This window comes from Ogataea haglerorum (assembly GCF_019207285.1).
Source record: "Ogataea haglerorum isolate 81-453-3 chromosome Unknown 81-453-3_NODE_3_length_672639_cov_96.912891, whole genome shotgun sequence".
NCBI lineage: Eukaryota > Fungi > Ascomycota > Pichiomycetes > Pichiales > Pichiaceae > Ogataea > Ogataea haglerorum.
Window position 1 is genome coordinate 305,537 of NW_025065153.1, and position 21,983 is coordinate 327,519.

At 39.5% G+C, this 21,983-nt stretch overlaps 11 protein-coding genes across 11 annotated transcripts; 8 read left to right on the plus strand and 3 right to left on the minus strand.

Moving 5' to 3' along the window:
• Window positions 1–223: 223 nt before the first annotated feature.
• On the plus strand, window positions 224–2,314 carry KL911_001316 (uncharacterized protein; the record flags this gene model as incomplete). The annotated part of the gene is made up of 1 exon (XM_043196261.1): window positions 224–2,314. The coding sequence occupies one exon, from the start codon at window positions 224–226 to the stop codon at window positions 2,312–2,314; it is 2,091 nt and encodes a 696-aa protein (XP_043055889.1).
• A 500-nt stretch (window positions 2,315–2,814) lies between these two features.
• Window positions 2,815–3,558, plus strand: KL911_001317 (uncharacterized protein; the record flags this gene model as incomplete). The annotated part of the gene is made up of 1 exon (XM_043196262.1): window positions 2,815–3,558. The coding sequence occupies one exon, from the start codon at window positions 2,815–2,817 to the stop codon at window positions 3,556–3,558; it is 744 nt and encodes a 247-aa protein (XP_043055890.1).
• A 785-nt stretch (window positions 3,559–4,343) lies between these two features.
• On the plus strand, window positions 4,344–5,450 carry KL911_001318 (uncharacterized protein; the record flags this gene model as incomplete). Its single annotated transcript, XM_043196263.1, has 1 exon — window positions 4,344–5,450. The coding sequence occupies one exon, from the start codon at window positions 4,344–4,346 to the stop codon at window positions 5,448–5,450; it is 1,107 nt and encodes a 368-aa protein (XP_043055891.1).
• A 41-nt stretch (window positions 5,451–5,491) lies between these two features.
• On the plus strand, window positions 5,492–6,166 carry KL911_001319 (uncharacterized protein; the record flags this gene model as incomplete). Its single annotated transcript, XM_043196264.1, has 1 exon — window positions 5,492–6,166. One exon carries the CDS (start codon window positions 5,492–5,494, stop codon window positions 6,164–6,166), a length of 675 nt encoding a protein of 224 aa, XP_043055892.1.
• Window positions 6,167–8,303: 2,137 nt separating this feature from the next.
• Window positions 8,304–9,698, plus strand: KL911_001320 (uncharacterized protein; the record flags this gene model as incomplete). Its single annotated transcript, XM_043196266.1, has 1 exon — window positions 8,304–9,698. One exon carries the CDS (start codon window positions 8,304–8,306, stop codon window positions 9,696–9,698), a length of 1,395 nt encoding a protein of 464 aa, XP_043055893.1.
• A 549-nt stretch (window positions 9,699–10,247) lies between these two features.
• Window positions 10,248–10,742, plus strand: KL911_001321 (uncharacterized protein; the record flags this gene model as incomplete). Its single annotated transcript, XM_043196267.1, has 1 exon — window positions 10,248–10,742. The coding sequence occupies one exon, from the start codon at window positions 10,248–10,250 to the stop codon at window positions 10,740–10,742; it is 495 nt and encodes a 164-aa protein (XP_043055894.1).
• Window positions 10,743–10,745: 3 nt separating this feature from the next.
• Window positions 10,746–11,936, minus strand: KL911_001322 (uncharacterized protein; the record flags this gene model as incomplete). The annotated part of the gene is made up of 1 exon (XM_043196268.1): window positions 10,746–11,936. The coding sequence occupies one exon, from the start codon at window positions 11,934–11,936 to the stop codon at window positions 10,746–10,748; it is 1,191 nt and encodes a 396-aa protein (XP_043055895.1).
• A 297-nt stretch (window positions 11,937–12,233) lies between these two features.
• On the plus strand, window positions 12,234–12,863 carry KL911_001323 (uncharacterized protein; the record flags this gene model as incomplete). Its single annotated transcript, XM_043196269.1, has 1 exon — window positions 12,234–12,863. One exon carries the CDS (start codon window positions 12,234–12,236, stop codon window positions 12,861–12,863), a length of 630 nt encoding a protein of 209 aa, XP_043055896.1.
• Window positions 12,864–13,358: 495 nt separating this feature from the next.
• On the plus strand, window positions 13,359–14,789 carry KL911_001324 (uncharacterized protein; the record flags this gene model as incomplete). Its single annotated transcript, XM_043196270.1, has 1 exon — window positions 13,359–14,789. The coding sequence occupies one exon, from the start codon at window positions 13,359–13,361 to the stop codon at window positions 14,787–14,789; it is 1,431 nt and encodes a 476-aa protein (XP_043055897.1).
• A 72-nt stretch (window positions 14,790–14,861) lies between these two features.
• KL911_001325 (uncharacterized protein) lies at window positions 14,862–16,547 on the minus strand (the record flags this gene model as incomplete). The annotated part of the gene is made up of 1 exon (XM_043196271.1): window positions 14,862–16,547. One exon carries the CDS (start codon window positions 16,545–16,547, stop codon window positions 14,862–14,864), a length of 1,686 nt encoding a protein of 561 aa, XP_043055898.1.
• Window positions 16,548–16,833: 286 nt separating this feature from the next.
• On the minus strand, window positions 16,834–17,610 carry KL911_001326 (uncharacterized protein; the record flags this gene model as incomplete). Its single annotated transcript, XM_043196272.1, has 2 exons — window positions 16,834–17,455; window positions 17,588–17,610. The coding sequence occupies 2 exons, from the start codon at window positions 17,608–17,610 to the stop codon at window positions 16,834–16,836; spliced, it is 645 nt and encodes a 214-aa protein (XP_043055899.1).
• Between the last annotated feature and the right edge of the window lie 4,373 nt (window positions 17,611–21,983).

The following is a 21,983-nucleotide window of genomic DNA, read 5'->3' on the forward strand; positions in this document are numbered from 1 at the left end:
GGGTATCCCTAGGGTCTCTGTTTGTCATTGCAGCAAGTCTCTTGTAATAATTCGAGTTCAGTCACTGAATGGTTTCATCTAGTACAGAGTTCAAGGGCTTCGGCTTTCCACGATCTCCGCGAAAAAGTTCCCAAAATCTGGGGAATTTTGCCAATCAAGATTCTCCATATTTGTTCTTTCGAAAAACGTACTTACATTACAGCCTACCTGATCATTGTTAACAATGTACTTACCACCGGACTTATGCAGGTACAATAAAGTGCCGCCGAACCAGTTTCAAAATGTACTCAGCAACAGTATCCTCCCCATTCAGTCCACAGATCCAAATTGCGTGTTCAGGCTTCAAGAGCAACAGTTCAGCTTTGATCATCTAGATGGCACCTTTGTTCCTGATCTTGCAATTCGTATATCACGTACACCGCTGAACTCGAGTGATCCTAGTACTTACGCATCATTATCCAAATTTGTTGAACAGAACCTGAGAAAATATCACACAACCCTAGGAAACATCAATCAAAATCAGCTGATAAATCCATTATCCAGGCCTCCTGAACAAACTGGAGTCCAGCCTGATGGCAAGGGAGAAGTTCTGCCAGTTGGATATGGTATAAATCCTTTAATTGCTGACTCATTTAAAAACGTTCACTTGACTCCTGGCTGTTTTGCGGACATAATCAACTTTGATAAGTCTAGTTCCAGCAACAACGAAAAGAGACCCTCCAACCCTACTACTGCACGTTTATGGGGTAAGCAGAAGCCTGTGAGAACTGATACAACAATTGCCTCTGATGATTTGAAATCTCCCAAAAGCAACTTGTCTCGTTCTACCTCAAACTTCATATCAAAAGTTTCGACGGCCGACAATTACAATCGAAAGTACTCCAACGCATCTTCCGTACTGGTAGGATGCCATGGCCGAATCATCAACCTGATTTCATTGGAAGAAGATCTCAAGGAAACAGATGTCGAGATTCCACTGCTTAAAGTTGTATTTTCCTCAAGCATCATAACCACATTTTCCTGTTTTCACTATACAACAACTTCAGGAGAAAGAAATCTGGACATTCTCGTTGCCTTTGCGTCAGGCGATATCTTTTGGCTTAGCTTTCCGAAGCTGAAATATTCAAGATGGAATAAGAATGCCAAATTGAAAAACAAACCTGTTATGTCTTTGCAATGGTCACAATGCGGAAGTTTTGCCGTCGTCGGATTTGCAGACGGAGAGGTCATGGTCTTTCATAGAGATTTCGAGGATGCAGAAGTCTATGAAGAAAATAAAGCTGCTTCTCAGAAATCCAGGCACATGACTGTATTGAAATCTTTAAGCTCACAACAGACAGGATCAAACCCAGTGTCTCATTACAAGTTTTCCTACAAAGCCATCACGAAACTCAAATATCATCCTGCTTTCCCTAATATTTGGACAATCGCAAGTGATGATGGATTTGTCCGTCTTTTTGATTTCTTTTCTGAAGTCATAACAGACATCGTACCATCGTACTATGGAGGCATTCTTGACATAGACATCACGAAGGATGGAAGATATATGGTCTGTGGAGGAGAAGATGATTTTGTTTCTATCTATGAGTTTTCAATCTTGGGCAGCGTTGGAACTACCGCTCACGGCTTATTGAAATTGATAGCACGACTTGAAGGTGCAAAATCTTGGGTTCGTGGTGTGTGCATTGACTATTTCAAAACGACGCCTGGAGTTCTTTATCGTATTGGAACTGTAGGAGATGATGAAACAATTAGATTCTATGAGTTCCAACCTCGAAACTTGCCGAAGGCTAGAAAATTGAAGAATGATAAGATCAAGCTTTCGATAAATCAGAGGCAAAAATCAAGTCTAACGCTGGATTCTGGAAGCAATGCTAGTATGAAGCACTTACTACTTTCGGAAAGCATCAAGAAAAGCTGGCTACAGAATTCTAGATCTCAAACTTGGACCGAATCAGTTTCGTCATTAACTTCTTCAACTCAGTTGCAGCAATTATCCTTATATGAGAAGATAAATCAAGATCAATCTGAGGGCTCTAGAAAAGAAGAACAGCAGCCTGGTGCTTCAAAAGCAAGACATGTGCTATTCAAAGACATCAAGACTATTTTGAATGTTCCGTCTCAAAGCACCATCATTCACGAAGCCAGTAGGTGGAGAAATTGCCCTATATTGTTTCCAATTGGAGAAAAAAACGTGCAATTGGGACGCCTAAGCGGTTTGCAATTTCAGGAAGAGTACGTTTGGGCTTTCATATCTACAGGCGATCTCATAAGATGGAGACGACCTAAAAAGACGAAGTCTGAAATTATATAGCAATAAGATTACCCTACCTCCCAAAATCAACAACCAATCAAAAATTATTCTACACTAGATTCAACCACGTTTCGAGAAAACCTCTCCCGGTAAATCCCTCTGGCGAAAAACATTATGGTCCCCGGCAAAAAGGTTTATGCCCGGTTCCAAATTTTTGCAGTCAAATTTGTTGTTCAAATTGAAGAATAGATTTTGTTCTTTTGTTTGCCTTATCAATCATTAGCCACAACGAATAGCCGCCATGTACAGCTTCGGTTTGAACGTTGTTCGTACTGCAGGAATCAGCAGGTGAGTATTGAAATCTACGTTTGAGTGGTCATATGCGGCTATACACAGGTTTCTATCTTCATTTGTCAGAATCCCTGGATCCCAATGAACACTCCATATGATTATAGTCATCCATTTTGGATTAACTAACAAGATGTAGAAACTATGCGACTTTGAGAGAAATTGAAACGAGACTTAAGTCCATCAAAAACATCGAAAAGATTACCAACACAATGAAGGTTGTGGCTTCTACGAGAATGGGTAGAGCGCAACGAGCAATGGCATCTTCAAGAGCATTCCGTGAGGGAGACTCTGACTTTTTTACAACAGCGGAAACTGTTACTCCTGAGTCGGCAGAAAAGACTCTTATTATTGCTGTCTCTTCAGACAAAGGCTTGTGTGGATCAATTCATTCTCAAATTGCTAAGGCCACTAGAGCCAAGCTACAAGAGACTCCGAATGCCGATGTGGTCACAATTGGTGATAAAATCAAAGCTCAAATGCTCAGAACTCATTCAAGCAATGTTGTTTTATCTTTCAACGGTGTTGGAAAAGAGGCACCTACTTTCTGGGAAGCTTCTTTGATTGCTGATGAAATTCGTAAGTTGGGTGACTATGATAAAATTGAGGTCATGTACAACAAGTTCATTTCTGGTGTTTCTTTTGAACCCTCAGTGTTCCCGTCCTTCTCCCCTGTCTCGATTGAAGAGTCTCCAAAACTATCAGAATTTGAATTAGAGGAAGATCAAGCAATTCCGACCTCTCTCTCTCAAATTTCATTGACCAATTCTATTCTCAATGCAATGGCAGAAGGGTACGCATCTGAGATTTCGGCTAGAAGAAATGCGATGGACAATGCTTCTAAAAATGCTGGTGATATGATTAGCAAATATTCTATTCTTTACAACAGAACTAGACAGGCCGTGATTACTAACGAATTAGTGGACATTATCACTGGTGCGTCATCGCTCGACTAAAGTTTTGAACGAGCAGAAGAATCTCCAAAGCCATGAACAAGTCATGAGATAGAATTTGCCTATCTCTGGTCTCTCTACGTTGATTAGCAAACTAGATATTAGATAAATTTATTTTTCTTACTCAGTCGAATAACTCTCGATTATAAAGTGTTTTACACGATTCTCAAAAATTAATCTTAATTTCGTAAGCAAGATACTGACTGACTGGGTAATAGGATAATACTGTAAATGATCAAGCACTATAGTTATATTTCAAGTGTTCATAATGCGTCAAAGCAAACACTTGGTTCAGGATCTTTTTCCTCTTTCGAAAAACACAGCTGAACTATTCTACCTGGAAGTGATGGACAATAAGTATTCGTATTCTTAAACACCAATAGAATACACACGGATCGCTGACTCGTCTGACTTCAGTGGACTTGTAGTTGTATCTATCCCCCAAGAGGCCCCTAAGAGGCCAATTGAGACTACACTAACTCCTACACAATATCGCTGAAAACAATGATTGACAAGTTGCTCCAGTTCTTTAAGATTACCCTTGGTGGCCAATAAATACGATCACGGCTTGTTCGCAACCTCACTGGAAGATGAAAGAGGTGATTTGTCACGTGTATGATGGGTTATCCTTTATGTAAGCCTTTCGACAAGTGGATTGATCTATAAATTAGTGGGATGGGCGCTTAAACAACAGTGACAAACCGAAAAAACTGTCTGTATAATGAATTCTTGCTTTCCTAAACATTCCAACCTTAATTGCAGGCAATCATTCATTGCTACTACTTGCAATGGATACCAAGTCTAGTAGTTCGCATCATACTCAGATCGAGGAGGAACTTCAACCTCCTCATGGTAGCACGCAAAAACAATGGACAAGGATGATAAAGACAAACAATGAGGGTAGCCAAACACATAAATCCAAACGAGCTTTCTCCTTCTCCAAGTTCATCGGTTCGACCTTACAAGTGAAAAATGAAGACAGCAAGGAATTCGAGCACTCGACTACCGTGCATGCCTGCGTCCAAACGCCGACAACTCAATTACGTTCTAAATGGATTCGACCATTTTCAAGTTTTCACTCACTTTTCAAAACCAGAAAGAAGGTGGATTCATTACCTGAAAAGGAAAGCACTGTCTTGACGACTGAATTTGATCCTCAAAAAGATGCTATGTTTTCATGTTACGACGCCTTCAAAAATACTGAAATTCAAACTACTTTGAACTCTTTAAAAGAATCTATAGATTCAAATCTGCTGCAAAAGTCAACGATTAGGTACATTCACTATAGACATAAAGATGGCGTAGGCAAAGCGTTAACGCCAAGCATTGAGAGCAATAACAAGGAAAACCGTGAGGTGATACTGAGAGCAGAAAGCGACATAATCACCCTCGGTAAGATCGCGAACCAGATGAGTGAGAACGGTCAAGCTTCCCATGTATTGGCCTCAAAACAAACAAGAGCTTGTGACACTGAGCTGCTGTCTGATCGTTTCAGTGCCCAGTCAATGTCAATGTCATTATATGAACAAAAGAACTATATGGCAGAGAATGGCACATCCGTCAATTGTGCTCCTGGGATCTACCTCAACTCGGAATTAGCTAGATTATTTAACTGCTTGAGACAGAGAGCTGATCACGAAAAGAGCAGATTCTATGCTGCTTCAGACGCCAATTCTCATTCGTTCCCCGATTTCGAGCATTCGTCCCAGTTCGGTGAAAACGAAGTCTCGGGCGAAAGTCTTTCTGAAGAAGATTCCGTTAATGGTCCTCTTAGCTCCTTCATTGAAGAACCAATTCAGGAGTCTTTTCATTTCTGTGAACACGAACGATCTCAACTTCGTTCAAGTCTGAGGAATTCTTACGGTAAGTCCACTGATCACTGTCAGGCATATTAACCATAGAAGGGACCAATGAAGCAAATTTGGACAAGGTGAAAATGGATTACCCAGACGAAAACCTTACACTAATTTCATCTCCTTGGAGTGAGTTAGAATCCTGCGTCACGAATATAGTTGAAAGGTCAACCAGCCTCGTGTCTCCCAGTTTGAAATTTGGTGAAGATCATAAATCCCAAGACGCAGAAGACCAAGTTCAACGTGATGGTCTGACAGTTAAAAGCCTCAACAATGGGAACATGATAGACCTCAAGAATGATTTTGAGCTTTTACCCCACTTGGTTGTGAAAAACGAAAAGCCATATGAGTCCACTAGCCTAAAATTTCACTCAAAAGCAAAAGTTCTCGTCTATAATCATGATAGCGATTGCAAATCTATAAGGAAAGTATTCTCACCTCGGAAGAGCAAAGATGGCAGTCCCTTGAAAAGGATCAATAAATCAATCAGCAGAAGATTTTCAGGACTCGGTGTTAGCTCGTCAACAACAGAATCCAAAGAAAACCTGGTCCATAGTAGGCGTGATCGTTCTATATTGAAGAACAAAGTCAATGTTAATGAAGAGCAAGAGTCCGTCAGGGCCAACAATTGTGACGAAGTCCAGGTGGAGGACTTTTTGTGCTTCGTTGAGACACATGAGCGAAGACGCATGGATACCGAGCCTTTTCTAGAACACTTCCGCGAGAAACAGATCGAGAACTACTATGAAAATATCTAGTCTTCATTTTCATTGTTACTCCCTCAGTAGCTGCTTTATGTGACGGTATCGGGCAGAACACAGTGCTGCATATTAGATACAAGGGTTTGAGCCATAGCACACATGATGACTGTGAAAAAGGTTTTCGCAGAAAGGGATATAGCGGAATCACAATACTCTTGTCACTGTCGTCGCTGAGTCTCACGTTTTAGCGTAGTATGAAAATGCTATATCATGATCATTGGTAACCATTATTCGATGATCATGACTGAGGCTATACAAGCTCTCCTACTACCCGAATACTATGTGTTTCTAAGATACCTTGTCCTTTGTCTTCATTCGATATTACATGTGAAATTGTTGGAATATCAATGGAAGGAGCCAGCATCAAGTGACTTATACATGAATGCTTCATGAAAGCCGATCTCTTGCGATCTGAATGCTCTCTACCCGCCCGAAGCTAATTTGGCTGAGTTTTGACCAGTCTGTTGGCATGTGAAAGTCATTTGTGGATGGCAACTTAAAGACTAGTCAATGACGCCAGCTTCTGTTCTCTTGCTGCTTGAGATGCTTCTTTGCTCCCTTTTTATATATATTCACTTTCCACGAGGTTGAAGAAAACGTCCAGAATTGAAGGGACACAAAATTACTACCCATAGTTGTGAGACCTGTCTGAGTTCAGAATATGATAACATTCGTACGGAATCTAGCTTCGATAGGGATCGAGGAATCACCGTATACCTGATTGCCTTTAAAGTACAAGCCAGTTCTCTAAAAAGTCTTATAGGCTCCTTCGCTGCTCAGGATAAATGACGTGTGGCAATGATGAGACAAACATGATAGATCAGTTGAACTGCGATCTCCTAGAATGATGAAACCGTTGAAAAATGTTGGCACAAAGTATAGGTGTTTCCGTCAATCGCCTTATAAACATTTGAACTCTTTCTGTCTTGGCTTCCAAATTGATAATACGTCAAGCAATACATTGATTTGAGGCCTAGATATGTAGATTGCAGTCTTCATACTGGTCCTAATTTTTTATTTAGAATTATTGCCAATTGCTTCCATCATTGAACCTGCAGAGAAATACTATCACCAGCGTCCAGAATTATTTCATCTTTTTGGCTTCCAAGATTCCCAAAGCCTTATTCAGGGACGTCGCAGTCATAAGATTGATCCTCAGCCTTTACTGTCACTTAATGTTCTATGTTTGCGCCTGCTGTTCCTATTATTTCTTACCCTGAGCAAATGACTCCAGGTCAATCCAAACAGTTGAATTTGACAGAGTAGATAGGACTTTCCCATATGAATTTCATTACTATAAATAAGGCAACATCTGCCTCTGACACCTTCTGGTACTATAATCATTAATGACGATCCTTCATAACGAATGGATCTCTGTCAATCGTGTGCATGCCTTATGTCGAGATTGAATAGATTAGGACATAATATATTGATTCCTCACCCATATTCAAAGCTGCACATGCATTCTCGTATCCTCAGTCAAAAAAAATACTGTAAGAACTCCTTTAGGCCATGCTTGTATGTAACAGATTGAACAACCTAAGCATGTTGTTCTGTAACTCTTCGCTCCGACTGTCACGTGCGACCATTTGTTCATGACTGTTTGAATCCATGGTTTGATTTTTAAACTTGATTTGAGATCAGTGAGATTTTTCAAGTACTCCCAGCATCAATAAGACTTTTCATTAATCATAGCCCCAATCGACGCTTTCCATCAGTAGCCACTAGCAGCAAATAACACATAAAAAAAGCTTTTAGCTAAGGCTTTTTTTTTTTTTGGAAGAACCTGCTGATAGATAGGATTGCATGGCAAGTGTTCTTATTTGTTTGCATCAACCGAGCGAGTATGTTCTTTCTCAAAATTTGAGGTGAATATCTCATGGCAACTCGTCTAGCGTGGCTCATGCATTATGGGAGCACTAATATAGATTTCTGATATATATGAGCAATATGAATTATTTTCATCACGTGAAAAACAATTGGTCTTACTTAATCATTTCATTCTAATTTCAGAGGTTTTGAGTCGTCGTTCTTTTTATCAAAATGTTCGATATAGTTAAAAGTTGTTGACACAAAATCTTTTTAATACCTACAAAAGGAGCGTTTTTCATAATTGTTTATTATCATTTGAATAATGTTGGATATAATTCAGTTCATTAAGGAGAAGGGAGGTAATCCAGATGCCATCCGTGAATCACAAAGGAAAAGGGGCGCATCCGTTGACATAGTGGACGAGATCATCAAGGAGTATAATGACTGGACTAAATTAAGATTTACGTTGGATGAGCTAAACAAATCACAGAATAAACTTCAAAAAGAAATTGGTCAGAGGTTCAAGGCTAAGCTAGATGCATCTGAACTCCTGCAGAAGAAGGATGATTTGGTTAAGGAAAAGGCTGTAGTTACAGCCAAGGAGCAGGAAGCGGATAAAAAGCTACGTTGGAAAGTTTTCCAGGTCGGAAATATCGTCCACGATTCTGTTATCGATTCCTTAGATGAAGCAGACAATGAGCTAGTCAGGACTTGGGCTCCATCAGGTGTGAATTTTGGAGAACTAGGCAATGTTGCAACAGCGACTGGAAAGCCAGCTAAGCTTTCGCATCACGAAGTGTTGCTTAGATTAGACGGGTACGACCCTGAAAGAGGTGTCAAGATTGTGGGTCACAGAGGATATTTTCTGAGAAATTATGGAGTTTTTTTGAACCAGGCCTTGATTAATTATGGCTTGAGCTTTTTGACCTCAAAAAAATATACACCCATGCAGGCGCCTGTTATGATGAACAAAGATGTGATGGCCAAAACTGCTCAACTCTCTGAGTTTGATGAAGAGCTTTACAAAGTTCTTGACGGAGATGATGAGAAGTACTTGATTGCAACTTCTGAACAACCTATATCAGCGTACCATTCCAACGAATGGTTCGAAAGTCCCGCTGAACAGCTCCCTATTAGATATGCAGGATATTCCTCTTGTTTCAGAAGAGAAGCAGGCTCTCACGGAAAAGATGCTTGGGGAATCTTCAGAGTTCATGCTTTCGAGAAAGTTGAACAGTTCTGCATCACTGAGCCTGAGAAGTCATGGGAAGAGTTTGACAGAATGATTCAAAATTCTGAAGAGTTCTACCAGTCTTTGGGTCTGCCTTACAGAGTTGTCAGTATTGTTTCCGGTGAGCTAAACAATGCTGCTGCAAAAAAGTATGATCTTGAAGCATGGTTCCCCTTCCAACAAGAGTTCAAGGAACTAGTTTCATGCTCCAATTGCACCGACTACCAGTCAAGGAACTTAGAGATCAGATGTGGTATTAAGGCCATGAATCAAAAGGAGAAAAAATATGTTCATTGCTTGAATTGTACCTTGTGTGCCACTGAAAGAGCCCTTTGCTGCGTTTTGGAGAACTACCAGACCGAGAATGGGCTGGTCGTTCCTGAAGTTCTTAGGAAGTATATTCCTGGAGAACCTGAATTCATTCCATTTCTTAACGAACTCCCAAAGAATTCCACCTCCTCGAAAAGAGGCAAAGCTTCCAATTGATTGAACTTCTGAACCAGTTGTGGTCTTGATTGCTATGTGTATCCAGTTTCCTCGCTGAATTGTGTACAGTCACTTTATGTCTGGTCCTGTAGCTAATCAACAGATGAGATCATTGACAGGAGGGCAAAAGGCTACAAAATCCAGCAGCCGAATGCATCTTAGTTTTCAAATATTTATGTTTTAACTGGAAGTTTTGTTTGTAAACCGTCTGCGAGGTTACGTGTGGCCTTAAATCATTAAACCATCGTGTTTTAAGTTCCAAAAACAATTCAGCTATAGTTAAGAATTGTTTTGAGTTATTAGTTGACCTCTCTCTTCCTGTTAACCGAGTAGTCTCCTTGAACGGCCAGTTTGAGTTTCCCTCAGGTTGTATATTTCAGGGACCCCATTTTCAGCACTCAGCTTTCCGATTTCCACGCGTGGCTTTTTCATTTCACCCAACCCAGTATGGAAAAAAATGTGCAAGGTTGTCAAAGGAAAAATAAACCCAGTACGATTTAGGATAATCTACTAATCTAATTATTTTGGAAATGCCCCATATCCTAGATCATGTCGATATTTAAACCTAAATACCATTTTTTGATGAGAGATAACTCACTTCTTTCGGAAAGCAATTTGCCTAGATCCAGCACCTTGCATCAGGTGGAAGATTCAATGAAGGCCCACTTAAGGTTTTTACAGGGCAATCCAAAAACTCTACCTCACAAATTCGTCACAGATGATGCAACATTCAGCTTTGACGACCCCTCAGAGGTCCCTATTGTCATGGATCCTTCTGCTAACACCTTCCATAGTCTTTCAAGTAAATGGCAGCTGAGTGACATGCACAGAAGCAGTTGGCTTTTTTATGACAATGGAAATGAACAATCAGACGATCAACCAGATGCTATCACTAGCTTCTTTCTAGAGGGCAGCCAATCTGAAATATTTTTAGAAAATGGAGACGATTTGATACCAAAGGACGACCTAGAATATGTAACTCAACTAGTTGAGATTTTTGTACAAAGATCTCATATGCTTTCGAAGTGCACCAAAATGAGTTAGATTTTATAACACCTCACTTAAATCTGACGGCATCTCATCGATCTTAATGCTGAAAAACTCCTCGATTTCAGCCAAATCGCCTATTTCGTTCCTCGTGACAAAATTGACCGCTACACCCTTTCTTCCAAAGCGACCAGATCGCCCGATACGATGAACATAGCTTTCTTTGTCACAAGGCAGGTCGTAATTGATGACTAACGAGACTTGTTGCACATCAATTCCTCGTGCCCAAATGTCTGTCGATATGAGAACTCTTGAGTTACCAAGTCGAAACTCATCCATCACGCGATTTCTTTCCTCTTGTTGCATATCGCCATGCATTGAAGAAACAGTGAAGTTTGCTTTCCGAAGTGACTCGCTCAGCCAGTCGACCTTTTTTTTGGTATTGCAAAATATCACAGCTTGAGTAATTGTTAGAGAGTCATACAGATCACACAAGGTATCAAATTTCCAATCTTCTTTTTCGACCTGAATATAGTACTGATGTATTCCTTCTAAGGTTAGTTCGTCTCTTCTAACTAGTATTTTGACTGGGTCTGACATGAATTTATTGGTGAGCGAGAGCACAGATTTTGGCAGAGTTGCAGATACGACCACCACTTGCGTGGAAGGAGGTAAATACTGATATATTTCACTAATTTGATCTTGAAATCCCTTGCCAAGCAGCTCGTCGGCTTCGTCCAAAATAAGCATTTTAACGTTTCTTATGTTGAGTGTGCGGCGCTTGATTATGTCTAAAACACGCCCCGGGGTACCACTTACAATATGCTGTCCGTGAGAGAGAGCCTTCACATCCTCCCCAACACTCTTCCCGCCAACACACGCGTGGCAGCGAATTTTCATATAATCACCCAAAGCGCTGATGACACTTCTAATCTGAGCTGCTAATTCTCGCGTAGTTGATAAAACCAACGCTTGAGTCTCGAATTTACTTGTATCTATGACTTGAAGCATTCCAATTGTGAAAGTTGCAGTTTTCCCTGTTCCTGATTGTGCTTGAGCTATAACATCCCTTCCTTGGATGATTTGAGTAATCGCCCGAGATTGGATTGCAGATGGTGCCTCAAAGCCATATGCGTAAATTCCTTTTAAAAGGGACTCCTTTAGATTCATTTCCTCAAAGCTTCCTATTACCGTAATGTTCCCTGAAGTTTGAACTTCCAAAGATTTATCCAACTCCTTGTCAAAATCCATCTTGTCCTTAGTGGATTTACTTGGGTGTTATGGTCACTGTGATTTCTGAAGAACGTGGCAAATAATGAATGGTGTTGTAACTACAATTTTGTTTTTCTCTTAATATTCAAGTTCAAAATATTTTTTTTTTTTTGTGATTTTACCATTGAGGCATGGGTTATGAAACGAATCAGCGCCCTCTTATCATTCTAATCGCAGGGGGGCACGCTTCCGGTAAAGTATGGAATGTTCGGCTGTTTACTCGGTTTTTAACTCTAACTTTTGCAGTGCCTTACAAGCAGACTTTTAAGAGAAGAGATGGAATATAGATATCGGCAGATAAAAGTCGCGGAAGTTGACATGAAGGAGTTCCAAAAGGAGACTCCGCAGATAGGACCGTCTCGTTTTAATTTTCAACTGGTCAAATCACAGATCAAAACCCTTATTAGTGATGGCTTTGACGTCATTCTCATTTACGGGCTTTATGCACTATATGATAAGGAGCTTTTGAATATGGGATCAGTTAAGATCTTTATTGACTGTGATGCTGATGTTAGGTTGGGCAGATGGATCAAAAGAGACCTCTTATCTTCCAAATTGCCTGAATCAATCTCAAAGGCCGATAAGAGTATGATGCTCAAAAATCTATTAACGCGCTATTTGAGCGAGTCTCGAATAGAAATGAGTGAATTTATCTCTCGCACGAAGGATTTTGCTGACATCGTTCTTCCAAGGGGGGCAGAACCCACTGGAATCTCATTAATTGTTGACGGAATACAACATCTAATAAAGAATGATAGCGAAGTGAGCAGTGATCAAATTATCGGATTCCAGACTTCAAGGCCAGTGAAAGGCATCATATCGTCCAGGAAAAAAGATATTACGTTTGAGGCTCTTAGCAATGATAATTTTGAAAGCAGGAACAAAAGATTTTACGATTTGAACTAATGAAACTTATTGCAATAAACTAACTGATTGTATCATGATAACAGAGAAAAATATTTGAAAATTCACTGGGGGACAGTCAGTATAGTATGTGTTTTTGGGACTGCCGAGATGAGAAAATTAAAACAAAGCTTTCGCTTGTAATGTGAATAATACACGATCCAATGTGCTCCAATAAGCGAGAAAAATGAAGATAAAGATGCAGGCAAAAGTACTTTGATAATGTTTTAAAGACAACTCTGAACTCCCACAGATAATTGAAATTGCACCTTTTACTTTTAATAGCTTGAAGGGAGAGATATGATTTACCACCCCGTCGGATATGAATAAGGAATTCCTTTATTTGCCGAGCTTTCAATGCACTCGCAAACCAAGGAAAAATATTTTGCAGAACAATGTATAACATGTTCTGTTCGGATATAACTAGCTATTGAAGGGTGCTTTTTCTTCCCCATTTTTAGCACTTCCCTATCTTCTCGTTTTTGGCTCTATGCTGAAATGTCATCAAGACTTCTTCCTGCTTTGATATTTCTTTGTGCTTGCTATGGTGGTCTCGCTTCCAACCTGGAAGAAGCAAAAAATAGTCATCCTACTTTTGTCACTGCTTTGTACTATACAGAATGGTCATTCTATTACAATCATTATCCAATTGATATACCTTTGTCTCATATCACTAACATCTATTATGCTTTTGCGAAAGTTGACCTCAAATCAGAAGGCGTATATTGGGGCGATGAAAGTGTAGCTTTGAAAGAGAGCATCCCATTGATTCGTGAGGATATAAATAGTTCACTTGGTGCACGAGATGAGAGGGTATATTTTAACAATTTTACTAAAACTTCGTCTAAAGCTGAGCTAATGGTCAGTTCCACAGGGCTGATAGGCCAGCTTCTACAAATGAAAGAGCTCAAAAAGGGGCTCAAAGTCTCCCTTGCCATTGGAGGGGAGAATACTAACCATGTTTTTGAAAGGGCCACGTCAAGTGAGGGGAAAATTGAGAGATTTTGTCAAAATCTCGTGAACACAATGAGAAAACATGGATTTGACGGTATAGATGTTGACTGGGAATTCCCCGATCCAAAGTCCACCTCAAATCTGAATAGTCTAATCGAAACTCTCAAAGAAAAGCTAACTTTCGCGGAGAAAGAGAATGGGATGCTTCCTAATACGTATCTCTTATCGCTAGCTCTTCCGTTGGATATCTCATCCTTAAAGACGTATCAGTTTGAGACCCTTCGAAACTACGTGACTTACTTCAACTTGATGGGTTATGATATTACTGGTCCTTGGTCCGAAAGGGCTAATTATCACTCCAACCTCTATTCGCTGGAAACAAATTCTACCTCCAGTGTTGATTACGCAGTTCAATATCTTTTGAGTAAGATTGACAAAAGCCAACTCATTTTAGGCATGCCAAGTTATGGAAGAAGCTTCGAGGGCATGGGTATTGGATTACCGTTCAAAGGATGCGCGAATGTTGCGGGTATTAATCAAGAACAAAACCAGTGTATCGTGAACTATCATAGCTTGCCGCCCAAGGACTACACTGAGGTTCATAATTTCACTGCAGGATCCTCTTATGCCTACAGCAATAAAGGACTAGGCATTGTCTTCTACGACTGCTCACAAGCTGTACGCCAAAAGGCGAATTACATCAAAAATCTAGGTCTTGCAGGTGGGTTTTGGTGGGACTCCTATGGCGATAATTATCGAGTGAAGGAAAACAGATCGCTGCTCTATAACTTCGTTGACGAACTAGGTGGGCTGCACATGCTAAAGGTGAATGATCTAAGAGACAACTTTCATGTAGATGATACGCATGGGACTACCTCATCTTCATATGCAACACAGTGCTCGTCTCCCGAAGTTCACGTTTTTCTAATATTTGTTTTCTCATGGGCTTTCTTCATTATGGTATTCATCTTATAGTAAATGCATTATTTATTAGTATTGATTTATTTCCCTGGAGACAAAGGTAGGTTCCAGCTTGAGGATCAGAATTCATGCAACCTGGTTTTTCATATTACTTCCAAGCCAAGTCAGGTTGTCTTCGCCAAGCTGCGTCTGTTTGGTGGGAGAACCATAAAGAATTCTCTTTAAAGACCCTTTAGATTTCTCAGCAATTCGATATGTGTCAGGGTTTTTAAGCACAGGATTATCCTCTTTGGACTTTTTATTATTGGGCCGTACGAACGGCAATATTTCAGAACTAAAATCATCATTTTCGCTCATCTCTTCAGTTATTGAATCTTCTTTGCTTTCAAGAATGGTAGTGTAATTACTTGATGATCGGTTCTCTTTGCAAGAGGCCTCTGTCCAACGCTCGCGTTTTCCATGTAAATTTTCAAAACCAGCTTGAAGCGAAATTGGAAAACCCGAATTTTTAATTTTTAAGACGGAATTTCTGTCTCCAGCAATGTCATGGGAAGTATTTGAGCTTTTTTCTATAATAGCTTCTCGCAAATGCAAAACAGAGCTTGAAACGTCGATTTCAGAACAAGAAGAGTCTTGACTACATATTTGGACGTCTGATTCGTCATCTGAATCGGAGGTTACCCCCAAAAACCCCTGAAGTTTGTTCAAGTCTAGTATTTTCCCTTTTGTGGCATTGCCCATCAAATGAAGCTGTCTTGATGACCTAACCTGACGTAGCGGAGCGACCTTTTTATTATTTGAGTCAGTTCCCGGACCGACCGCATTGATCGTTCTGCTTCTCGGTCGATGAATAGTTTGACTGCTGTGCGATTCAGATCTTGAAATGTCTTTTATAAATATTGGTGACTGATCTTGGATTGTTGCCTTACTATTTAAATCTGTCAGTTTGAATTCCGTATTAAGAAGATAATAGATTTCTTGATCTTTTGTAACAGGAACAAATGATTTCAGGTTGAAGTCATAATCTTTGAAAAGGTAACATTCCGGCTGTCCATTTTTGAGATATATTGGAGTGCAAACTGGAATTTCACTATAGTTTCGACGCCCCAAAATAAGCTGCAGAAACGTAGAGACAAGAGCTCCATGAGTTATAATCAGTATAACTGACTCTTCTTTAAGCTCTTCAGGGACATGAGTTTCATAAAATTGCACAAGATCACCAAGATAATTAGCACATCGCAATTGAAATTCTGATGGTAGTTCTCCATAATCTCCACATTTTCCAAATTTGTTGTGAAGCCAGTCAGGATCTTTGAGCACTTTCAGTTCACTGTTTCCATCATCTGACGGCGATAAAGAATTGACCGCATTTTCAAAGTAAAGGTTTACATTACTTATCATGGATGCTCCCCCATCATTCGGTGGAAGATAGTCCAGTCTAAAGTTTTCATTCAGCCATTCGGATAAACCTAGATCTATCCTAAGCTTTAATGTCCGTTGGATTGCTGGATTTGCTTGCGACTGGATACCTGAATCTGTATGTACAAAATGCTTTGATAGAAGTCTGGCAGTTTGAACACAGCGATTATATGGCGAACAGTGCATAAATACTCTTGATGCGGATGGAATGTGAGATGAGATCTTTTTGTAGGCTAACTCAACCTCTTTGAGAGCTAGAAAGGGGTTTAAGGGGGGATCGTATGCTGCAAGCCAATGATCGGGTCTGTAAATTCTAAGATCAGATTTCGGTGAAAACCAATCAGAGTCATCTTTGTCCGCTCTAGAGGCATGACGAAGCAAAATTATGTGCATCGTGAAATAAGTTGACTACTTGAACACCTAGTCCGTCAAATTTTAGTATAAACTATTGGAAAGCAGTTAGTTCGTTTGATTTGAAAGTTTCTCCTTCAGTTGATCATCAACCTATATGCATCAATAGATTTGCATGTGTTTTTTTTAAATCCAAAACTCGGTGGCAAAGCATTCTTTCTACATTGTGTGGCGCAGGAGTCTTCATCAGAGCATATGCGCAATTTTGGACAGGAAGCTCTTAGACCAATCTATCAATGCAGAAGTTTCGCTTGGGATAGTACTTCTTCTATACGAATTTCCATGCTTTACCCTCAAATGAGGCGTAGCATCTAAATTCATTACTTAATCCATTTTTGTGCTCTGGGTAGAAAGTAGTCATGCGCACATCTGGGTAGTAGGACGTAACTACATCAGCCATTCGCTCACCGGTACAAGTGATAAGTTTATACCTCAGCTCATTATGCTTTGTTTTTTGGGCTTTGTCTGATTGTAACAATGTCTTCGCTGCAAGTGCAGATTTCCTCTGACAGTCAATTTCCAAGAATGGTGGGTCAATCAAAAGACGATGACATCTACCTTTTAGGTGTTCAGGAACATTCAAAGGTTGATTGTAGTCAAAAAATCCGAAATATTTAGATCCAGAAAGTACTTTGAAACGTCGATCAAACTCCAGCAAATAGATGTTCTTTGTGGGAAGATCATCGGGTTCGCGAGCCCTGATGGCTGCATATACAGATGGAGCACTAACAATGCATATTATCGTTTCGTTGTCAGCTCCATCAAGCAGCTCGTCAGCAAGTGTATTAGCTGTATCGTCGTTGTACCAAAATTGTGATAACTGCCAATCTTCTTTGAAATCATCAATCGACAAATGTGATCTTTTGGTGAAATCAGCGTCTGCTTCTTCACTAAGAGCCTTGAAGCGCTCTAGACGCTCACTTTCTTCGCTCTCAAATTCAGCTAATGCTGCCAAAGCATGAGCAGAAAGGGTACTCTCAGTTAGTACTTGAAGTCAATCTTTAATTCATTAACATACATACAGTTCTTCTTCTGAGTCCACCATGGCTGAGACTTGGGTGTAACTGCAAAAATGTCAGAGTGCTAAATGAGGCGAGTATCTATTTTCAGCTCGAAAAATTTCTATCCGTTATCCAAATACACCGTCAATCCTACAGACATTCATGAAAAATGAATCTTAAAAAAAATCTCCCCTCCCGGGATCGAACCGGGGACCCTGAGATTACTTATACCATTACAGTCTCATGCTCTTCCAACTGAGCTAAAGAGAGATTTCTGGTTATGGAAATGAAGATGAAAGATATAGACTGCGGTAGTTATCTATTTCTTGGTTGATCTACGATGAGTATTATGCGACACTCAACAGGGAGGATTATATATGCCACGTCCCTCTAAATGATCAGTGCTTAAAATGTATACGAAAAATGAAAAGCTTTCTTGAATAAGGGCTTTGACGTCAGAGAAGTTCATTTCATGTTGCTATTGCTAATGATATATCGAGTCTCTATAGTCTGAAAGGTGATTTTGAGAAATATAGTAATTCCACGTAAAGCCCATCCTGTTTCTCAAACGATATGCTGCCTCAAACCTAATATGTGTAAGATTTCTTTGGATCCAAAGGTCTTCTAGGTCAAAGGTAGTACTCAAGCTCAAAAAAGTCTAATACATAGGGATTTTGACCTCAGGAGAAGATAGAAGACATATGACAAATCTCGAACGCAGCTAAAACTATATGAATGGTACGATTGTATATCCCCTCTTTTTCACTAGATTATCTCCAAGTCTTTGCGATGAAGGCTTGATTCAAGGGATCCACTGTATCACTTACACACTACGGCATGAATATGGAGCACTCGAACCTCAACAACTTCTTCAGTCTTTACATTGGTCCAAAAAAAGATCAAAGTCTTGAATGTTGAATGCTCCTAGCAGAACTCAATTTGCCATAGTCGTCGTGCCATACCAAAAATCAATAGCACACATTGGACTAGTTGGCGCTGAAAGCTTTGTTTCAACGCAGATCTTCTCCATCATCGTGTTTGAATAGCTTTCACGCAGTGGTTATTCACATTGATCAATGTGGTGAATCAACTTGCCCTAAGACAATCATCTTATTGGCTCTTATTTTTACCGTTCCTGCGCTTTTTGGAGCCTTCGATATGCTGTAATAAGGCACAGGGCATTCAATGTGATACTAATCAAGTGTGATGGTTGCTGAGCTTCGCTGTCTCGCTTGAAGTACTATATAAGCTTTTGATTCTGTATAGGCTGATTGACCGATTGTACACCAATACTTCCTAATATCAAAAGTGTGCATGCATACTCAACAGACATGTCATCTATATTGGTGCATCTCAAGAATTAGTTTTGTGTATCTTATCTGCCAACTCCAACAGATACCTTTTATCAACAAAGAGGTGATCAAGTTTGAGCAATATTCTCAAAGCTAGTAAGCTTTCTCCTTTACTTTAGTTTACTTTAGTTCGTCACGGAAACAATGAGCAAAGGTTTGAAACCAAATAGACCATTCCCTCATTTGGAACCCAGATGTAGAGTTTTTTAATCCTGCAAAGAATGTTCCATCCATATCCAACCTAAAGATTCAGCGAAAGTCAAAGAATAAAGAGGCTGAGAATTTGTTTGACAGCTTCATAAGAGTCCTTATCGGCGACAAGCTCACACTATATTATATGCAAGGGTACAAAATTTTCTACAAGTAAAAGCTACTAGGACAGAACAGATATTTGAAACATTGCACAAAACATTGTGAAACCATTGTTTGTATGCGTCAGCTTGAATTTTCCCTAGGAATTACTGCATAATCTAAGAGGACTGTGTAATTTTTATTACATGAGATAGTTCTGTGTCTCCGTTTCGAAACATATCTCAATCATCCGAAAACGTCCAAAGAAAATGGATGTGAGGTGGGTTGGTAAGATCTAGTAAAGTACTGGCTAATTTTGATTCTGATGTTTTTATTTGAGAACTCAGAATCATGTTGGAATTTAGTTTTGATAAGTGTAATGTCTACAGTCATTATACTTCCTTCAATAGTGTGACTATGTATTAGATGGTTAATATCTTTGGTATACCTAATTCCCTCACTTATAAGTGGGGTATAGCATATCCTTATATATTATTTCGATAGTCTCGTATGTGATTCAGATTTGTATCATTTGGATCTGATGCACATACTATTGCATGTGCTAAACCACAAACCTTCATATTAGGATAAGCCGCACACACATGATATAATCTATGACTATCTTATCTCAACACCCTTTAGATTCAGCATATTAATACTGCTGTTATCTTTCTGTCTAAACGAGTTTACATATTAATCGAATGCAGACATTAAAAGTTTTTTGTGACCTTTCATCTTTTCTATTCTCTGCATTCAGTCATACCAATGAAGGAAAGACAGGGTATGGAGGGCGATATTTTTCTCTTGCTTATATTTTTAATGACGTTTCCTTTGGCTAAGTATATGTTTCTAATCCATATATATGGCCTACTGATGAGCCGGAGAGGATACAAGCCCTATTGGAAATTTTCTCCAAATTTATTTTTGTTTTCCAGACTGTAGTGACTTGTTCCCCTCACGAACTTCTTTTGGGAAGGACGAGCCACTAGGTTTCGTTCAATAAAATGCATAACTATGCTTATAAAGATACATCACTGAATTCATAGTAGTAAAGTCGAAAAACGTGCTGCTCTAAGTTCCGACTGGTCTCTTAATTGCCTTGCGCTGACCAAACATTCCTCTAGTGGGTAGAGAATAACATGTTTCCGCTGTGATCACTTGACCCTGAATCTGAGTTTTTATGAGCATGTAGACTGATCAACGCTGCGTTTTCAGTACTGCTTTGCGTTCCTTCCCTCTACCGTAACAAGTCATATCACCTAAATAGCTCACTTCAGATAAGCGGAATATTAAGCAGTTGTCCTCATATATATGTTTTACTTGTCGCCTACTTTGGAGAATGAGGTACATTATCTATGCATAGGAGAACAAGATTCCTTGCAGCCAAAAAAACTTGTTTTTTTCGTAGTTATGTCTGAAAGGCTTCTTAGTTTGAAATGCTTGTGTATATGCCCTTTCTCCAATGATGTACGTTGTATATCTTAGCAACTAAAAATCACTTCATTATACTTTCCTTGAATCTATCATTTATTGTACACGTTCTGGTCACCCCCCTTAATTGACTTACTCCCTTCCCTTGTGGTGATCCTCTTATAAAACCGTGTTATCGGAGTGGTTTCACCAGAAGGTTAGAGTAGCTTTTTGAGTTCTGATATATGGCTAAGTGACTGAAAGGTCTGCTAAAAAAAATGACTTACAATCTTAAGCTAAGAATCATTGACATTAAGTTTACCGAAACGGACGATTTGCCTATATGTAGTATATTCTACGTAAGGTTCTCATAGCCATGATATATGCAGGCAAGAAAAAGTATAATGCTCTGATCTGAGCCTTGTAACCAATTCGTTAAAGTTTCAAAACTGATGAAAAATATTTGTGGCTATTGATTCTTAATATTACAACAAGTTCTACGATGGGATCCAGCCATGCATTAAATCCCAAGTTGAGAGGTTTGCGGCTCGAGATAATCTATCGTGTTCCCTGTTCATTTCCTAAGAACACATTACATAAAGAGAAACCTTTCTATTATCTTGGCTAAAAGGTTATTTGCATCTACACCCTTGAGGTAAGGTCAGAATTCTCTTAACAAAGCTACTAGTCAATTAATGAATTACTCAAACATAGGCATTCCTGCCGAATTATTCTGCATATTGTCGTGTCGTGACCATAGAAAAAAAAGAAAAACTGTTAGTGAATGAAGCTGAAATTTGTTCAAGCTCGAAGAGAGATATAGATGATAAGCTAAACTAAATAGGCTCTATCTTGATGTCCAAAATGATCTCTAGAATCTTCCACACAAAAACTTCACACGAAACTCTTCTTTCTTTGTCTCGATCGATCATACGTTGAAGTTAGAGCGAACACCCCATATAAATCGTAAACTTGACATTGCTATTTCAGTTATGGTTCAAGCTAATTATAAATGCTTCAGCGACCTCCTAAACTAGCTTCAACAACATGCAGCGTGTACAATTACTATGTAGGGTCTAGAATATAAAGTGCAGAAATTTCATAGAACTTTGGAGCTTCACAAGTCCGCGGTTGCATAATTGGATTGACCTCTAAAATGGAATAATGCTAAGCAGTGATAAGAGAAGGTAGTGACACCTGAATTCTAGTTTGGCTTCAAAAGTAGGGTTCCAGTTGAGGTGTTTCGTATAGCAATACTTATATACAAAGCTCAGAAGAATGAATACCTTCGAACTCAGCGATATGCAAAAGTGGACACCGTTATTTAAGAACTGAAAACTCACAACAAAATTTCTACAAGGGTG